This window comes from Oncorhynchus clarkii, unplaced genomic scaffold (assembly GCF_045791955.1).
Source record: "Oncorhynchus clarkii lewisi isolate Uvic-CL-2024 unplaced genomic scaffold, UVic_Ocla_1.0 unplaced_contig_5695_pilon_pilon, whole genome shotgun sequence".
NCBI lineage: Eukaryota > Metazoa > Chordata > Actinopteri > Salmoniformes > Salmonidae > Oncorhynchus > Oncorhynchus clarkii.
The window spans coordinates 190,001-197,626 of NW_027258023.1; the positions used below are offsets into that span (position 1 = coordinate 190,001).

General features: G+C 42.7%; 1 protein-coding gene across 1 annotated transcript in view; it reads left to right on the plus strand.

Annotated features, from left to right (window-relative positions):
- LOC139394557 (receptor-type tyrosine-protein phosphatase delta-like) overlaps positions 1–7,299 on the plus strand; it is a gene marked incomplete at its 3' end in the record, with an annotated part of 111,289 nt that extends 103,990 nt beyond the window's left edge. Inside the window, exon 5 of the mRNA XM_071142651.1 lies at positions 7,111–7,299. Coding sequence (XP_070998752.1) covers positions 7,111–7,299 — 189 coding nt within the window. The remainder of the gene's footprint in view (positions 1–7,110) is intronic.
- Between the last annotated feature and the right edge of the window lie 327 nt (positions 7,300–7,626).

The window sequence follows — 7,626 nt, forward strand, 5'->3', positions numbered from 1 at the left end:
AAACATGTCCACCAAAATAATACCAAAACATCGCACGACTGATCATATTTACACCCTACACACCCTGACAGATAAACATGTCCACCAAAATAATACCAAAACATCGCACGACTGATCATATTTACACCCTACACACCCTGACAGATAAACATGTCCACCAAAATAATACCAAAACATCGCACGACTGATCATATTTACACCCTACACACCCTGACAGATAAACATGTCCACCAAAATAATACCAAAACATCGCACGACTGATCATATTTACACCCTACACACCCTGACAGATAAACATGTCCATCAAAATAATACCAAAACATCGCACGACTGATCATATTTACACCCTACACACCCTGACAGATAAACATGTCCACCAAAATAATACCAAAATATACGCTTGCTTTATCGACTTCCAAAAAGCATTTGATTCTATTTGGCATACAGGACTGTTCTACACAGTTATTGGAAGTGGTGTAGGGGGTCAAACATATGATATAATTAAATCAATATACTATATATGTATACTGTATATATATATACTATATATACTATATATGTATACTGTATATATATATACTATATATACTATATAAGTATACTGGCAATAGGTGCAGCATTAAAATGGGCAGGAAAATAACATAATTTTTTAACCAGACGCAGGGCCTTCGCCAGGGTTGCAATCTGAGCCCTGCACTCTTCAATATTTACATCAACGAATTGGCCACTATTCTAGAAAAATCCTCAGCCCCTGGTGTTAGTCTCCACAATTCAGAAGTTAAATGCCTACTCTTCGCAGATGACCTATGCCTGCAGTTACCCACAGCACATGGCCTACAGCAGAGCCTGGACCTGCTAGAGCAGTACTGCCAGACCTGGGCCCTGGCAGTAAACCCCCACAGTACATGGTCTACAGCAGAGCCTGGACCTGCTAGAGCAGTACTACCAGACCTGGGCCCTGGCAGTAAACCCCCACAGCACATGGCCTACAGCAGAGCCTGGACCTGCTAGAGCAGTACTACCAGACCTGGGCCCTGGCAGTAAACCCCCACAGTACATGGTCTACAGCAGAGCCTGGACCTGCTAGAGCAGTACTACCAGACCTGGGCCCTGGCAGTAAACCCCCACAGTACATGGTCTACAGCAGAGCCTGGACCTGATAGATCAGTACTACCAGACCTGGGCCCTGGCAGTAAACCCCCACAGTACATGGCCTACAGCAGAGCCTGGACCTGCTAGAGCAGTACTACCAGACCTGGGGCCCTGGCAGTAAACCCCCACAGCACATGGCCTACAGCAGAGCCTGGACCTGCTAGAGCAGTACTACCAGACCTGGGCCCTGGCAGTAAACCCCCACAGTACATGGCCTACAGCAGAGCCTGGACCTGCTAGAGCAGTACTACCAGACCTGGGGCCCTGGCAGTAAACCCCCACAGCACATGGCCTACAGCAGGTCCTGGACCTGATAGAGCAGTACTACCAGACCTGGGGCCCTGGCAGTAAACCCCAAAAAGACAAAAATTATGATTTTCCAGAGAAGATCCAGATCTCAGGGAATTAGACCAAAGTTTTCAATTGGTACAAAATATATAGAGTACTGCACACACTGCAATTACTTAGGTTTAAATATAAGCTCAACTGGACACCTTAATGAGGCAGTGAATGAACTGAGAGAGAAAGCACGCAGGGCATTCTACGCCATTAAAAAGCTCATTCAAATTGATATACCTATTAAAATGTGGCTTAAACTAATTGAATGTGTCATTGAACCAATTGCACTTTATGGCAGCGAGGTGTGGGGTCCACTTGCAAAACAAGATTTCATCCAATGGGACAAACACCCCATTGAAACCCTGTATGCAGAGTTCTGTAAGATTCTCCTACATGTCCAGAGGAAAACTACAAACAATGCATGCAGGGCAGAATTAGGCCATATCCACTAATAATAAAAACTCAAAAAAAGAGCAATTAAGTTTTGGAAACATCTAAAATACAGTGACCCCCTCTCATATCATTACCAAGACCTGCAATGCCAAGAGCTGAGCAAAGAAAATAGTCCCCTCATCCAGCTGGTCCTGGGGCTGAGTTCACAAACCTGTTCTACTAACACACTGAAGCCTCAGCCCCCTCATCCAGCTGGTCCTGGGGCTGAGTTCTACAGACCTGTTCTACTAACACACTGAAGCCTCAGCCCCCTCATCCAGCTGGTCCAGGGGCTGAGTTCACAAACCTGTTCTACTAACACACTGAAGCCTCAGCCCCCTCATCCAGCTGGTCCTGGGGCTGAGTTCACAAACCTGTTCTACTAACACACTGAAGCCTCAGTCCCCTCATCCAGCTGGTCCTGGGGCTGAGTTCACAAACCTGTTCTACTAACACACTGAAGCCTCAGTCCCCTCATCCAGCTGGTCCTGGGGCTGAGTTCACAAACCTGTTCTACTAACACACTCAAGCCTCAGTCCCCTCATCCAGCTGGTCCTGGGGCTGAGTTCACAAACCTGTTCTACTAACACACTGAAGCCTCAGTCCCCTCATCCAGCTGGTCCTGGGGCTGAGTTCACAAACCTGTTCTACTAACACACTGAAGCCTCAGTCCCCTCATCCAGCTGGTCCTGGGGCTGAGTTCACAAACCTGTTCTACTAACACACTGAAGCCTCAGTCCCCTCATCCAGCTGGTCCTGGTCCTGAGTTCACAAACCTGTTCTACTAACACACTGAAGCCTCAGTCCCCTCATCCAGCTGGTCCTGGTCCTGAGTTCACAAACCTGTTCTACTAACACACTGAAGCCTCAGGACCAGAACATCCAATCAATCAGGATAAACCAAATGACAACACAGTCAAACTAAAACTACATGACTTATTGGGAAACACAAGAACAAACACAAAGCCAAATGCAGTGCTATCTGGCCCTAAATCGACAGTACACCGTGGCTAAATATTTGACCATGGTTACTGATCAAAACCTTAGAAAAACCTTGACAAAGTACAGGCTCAGTGAGCACAGCCTTGCCATTGAGAAGGGTAGACACAGGAAAAGCTGGCTCCCTGTAGAGGAAAGGCTGTGAATCCACTGCACAACAGCAGAACCTGAGACGGAGCTGCATTTCCTGACAAAATGTCAAAAATATAGAAAAAGAGGGAGAGAGAGAGAGACGGGGAGAGAGATAAAGAGGGAGAGAGAGAGTCGTGGAGAGAGAAAGAAAGAGAGAGAGAGAGATGCGGAGAGAGAAAGAAAGAGAGAGAGAGAGACAGGGAGAGAGATAAAGAGGGAGAGAGAGAGTCGTGGAGAGAGAAAGAAAGAGAGAGAGAGAGAGAGAGACGTGGAGAGAGAAAGAAAGAGAGAGAGAGAGAGACGTGGAGAGAGAAAGAAAGAGAGCGAGAGACGTGGAGAGAGAAAGAAAGAAAGAGAGAGAGAGACGGAGAGAGAGATAAAGAGGGAGAGAGAGAGTCGTGGAGAGAGAAAGAAAGAGAGAGAGAGAGAGATGCGGAGAGAGAAAGAAAGAGAGAGAGAGAGACAGGGAGAGAGATAAAGAGGGAGAGAGAGAGTCGTGGAGAGAGAAAGAAAGAGAGAGAGAGAGAGACGTGGAGAGAGAAAGAAAGAGAGAGAGAGAGACGTGGAGAGAGAAAGAAAGAAAGAGAGAGAGAGACGTGGAGAGAAAGAAAGAAAGAGAGAGAGAGACGTGGAGAGAGAAAGAAAGAAAGAGAGAGAGAGACGTGGAGAGAGAAAGAAAGAGCGAGAGAGAGAGACGTGGAGAGAGAAAGAGAGACGTGGAGAGAGAAAGAGAGAAAGAGAGAGAGAGACGTGGAGAGAGAAAGAGAGAAAGAGAGAGAGAGACGGAGAGAGTCTTTGAACAGCAGTTCTCCTCTCTTCAGTCTCATGCTATAAGTACTGGACTATAAGTACTGGAAAGCCTTATAGTGAGCAGAGTTATAATGGTTATAATGTCTGTTTAATCTACCTGGGGAAGCACAGCAACACGCTATACCATACTATACACTATACTACACTATACCATACTATACTATACTACACTATACCATACTATATAACACTATACTACACTATACTACGCCACATTATACTAGACCACGCCACACTATACTACACCGTACAACACTGTACTGCACTATACCACACTATACTGTACCATGCTACACTATACCACAATATACTGCACTATACCACACTGTGCTGCACTATACCACACTATGCCATACTATACTACACTATACTATACTGCGCTATACCACACTATGCCATACTATACTACACTATACCATACTGCGCTATACCACACTGTGCTATACTATGCTACACCATATTACACAGAATATACCATACTATACTACACTATACTATACCACGCTACACCATACTGTGATATACTACACTATACTACACCACACGATGATATACTACACTACACTGCACTACACCACACCATATCACACTATACTACACTGTGCTATACTATACCACACTATACTATACTATACTACACTATACCATATCGCACTATACCACACCATACTATACCACACTACCATACTATACTACACTATACCATATCACACTATACCACACCATATCACACTATACTACACTGTGCTATACTATACCACACTATACTAACCTATATCATACCATACTACACTATACAGCACTATACTATGATATACTACACTACACTGCACTATACCACACTATACTAACCTATATCATACCATACTACACTATACAGCACTATACTACACTATACCGCACTATACTACACTATATTATGCTATACCATACCATACTGCACTATACTAAGCTGTACCATACTACACTATACAGCACTATACTACACTATATTATGCTATACCATACCATACTGCACTATACTAAGCTGTACCATACTACACTATACAGCACTATACTACACTATACAGTGCTATACCATACCATACTGCACTATACTAAGCTGTACCATGCTACACTATACAGCACTATACTACACTATATTATGCTATACCATACCATACTGCACTATACTAAGCTGTACCATGCTACACTAAACAGCACAATACTACACTATACCGTGCTATACTATACCACACTGTACCATACTATACTACACTATACCATACCACACTATACCACACCATAATATACTATACCATAGTGTGGTATATACCAATATTCTACACTGCACTATACTACACCATACCACACCGCACTATGCTATACTACACCATACTATACAACACTATACTGCACTATACCATACCCCTGCGCCACTATATATATATTTCTATACTACTACGCTATACTATACTATACTACGTTACTATACTATACTGTACTGATGTACTATACTGTGCTATACTATCCTATGATATACTATACTACACTATACTGCCCTGGATTAGCACTGTGGCACACTATACTATACCCCACTATACCATACTATACTATACTTTCCTACACTATCCTATACCATCCTATACTATGCTATACTGTACCATACTATACTATCCTGTGTTATACTATACTACTATGCTATACTATACTACTATGCTATACTATACTACTATGCTATACTATACTATGCTATACTGTGTTATACGATACTACTATGCTATACTTTACTATACTATCATATACTATACTGTACTATACTACCATACTATGCTGTACTATACTACTATACTTTGTTATACTATACTATACTGGCCTGGGGTGGCACTGCAACATACTATACTGTCATATACTATACTATAATGCACTGTACTGTGCTGTACTATACCATACTATGCTATACTATGCTATACTATACTATGCTATACTATGCTATGGTATACTATACTGTGCTATACTATGCTATACCATGCTATAATATGCTATACTATACTATGCTATGCTATACTGTGCTATACTATACGATACCATACTATACTATACTGTATTATACTATGCTATACTATGCTATACTATACTATACTGTGCTATACTATGCTATACTATGCTATACCATACTATACTATGCTATACTGTACAATGCTATACTATACTGTGCTATACTATGCTATACTATAGTATATTATACTGTATTATACTATACCATGCTATGTTATGCTATACTATACTATACTGTATTATACTATACTATGCTATGCTATGCTATACTATACTATACTATGCTATACTATACTATTCTATGTTATACTATGCTATGCTACACTATGTTATACTGTACTATTCTATGCTATACTATACTATTCTATGTTATACTATGCTATGCTACACTATGTTATACTGTACTATTCTATGCTATACTATACTGACCTGGGGTGGCACTGCAACACACTATACTACTATTTATTGTTATCTTTATTCTTTATTTATTCATGAATCAGAGAGAGAGTCATGACTCACTGAATCACTGGAACATGAGGGCAGTTTATTCATGAATCAGAGAGAGAGTCATGACTCACTGAATCACTGGAACATGAGGGCAGTTTATTCATGAATCAGAGAGAGAGAGTCATGACTCACTGAATCACTGGAACATGAGGGCAGTCTATTCATGAATCAGAGAGAGAGTCATGACTCACTGAATCACTGGAACATGAGGGCAGTTTATTCATGAATCAGAGAGAGAGTCATGACTCACTGAATCACTGGAACATGAGGGCAGTTTATTCATGAATCAGAGAGAGAGTCATGACTCACTGAATCACTGGAACATGAGGGCAGTTTATTCATGAATCAGAGAGAGAGTCATGACTCACTGAATGACTGGCAGTTTACTTCACTACTCTGATTCTATCCCAGTTTAATCAAATCTCGGAATAATCTCTCTGTGTCTCTCTTTGTGTCTCTCTCTGTGTCTCTCTTTGTGTCTCTCTCTGTGTCTCTCTCTGTGTCACTCTGTGTCTCTCTCTGTGTCTCTCTCTGTGTCTCTCTCTATCTCTCTCTGTGTCTCTCTATCTCTCTCTCTCTCTCTCTCTCTCTCTCTCTCTCTGTCTCTGTGTCTCTCTGTCTGTCTCTCTCTCTCTCTCTCTCTCTCTCTCTCTCTCTCTCTGTGTCTCTCTCTCTCTCTGTCTCTCTCTCTCTCGCCTCCAGAGGATCAGCTCCCCTCGGGGTTCCCCACCATAGACATGGGTCCCCAGCTGAAGGTGGTGGAACGCTCTAGAACGGCCACCATGCTGTGTGCTGCTAGCGGCAACCCCGACCCAGAAATCACCTGGTTTAAAGACTTCCTCCCTGTCAACACCACCAATAACAACGGGCGAATCAAACAGCTCCGTTCAGGTATGGAGTGATCAGCGGGAAAATACGAGTGTCAAAGAAATGTTACCCCTCTCTTTCTCTTTCTAGTCCTCTGCTCCCCCTCTCTTTCTCTTTCTAGTCCTCCTCTCCCCCTCTCTTTCTCTTTCTAATCCTCCTCTCCCCCTCTCTTTCTCTTTCTAGTCCTCCATTCCCCCTCTCTTTCTCTTTCTACTTCTCCTCTCCCCCTCTCTTTCTCTTTCTAATCCTCCTCTCCCCCTCTCTTTCTCTTTCTAGTCCTCCTCTCCCCCTCTCTTTCTCTTTCTAATCCTCCTCTCCCCCTCTCTTTCTCTTTCTAGTCCTCCATTCCCC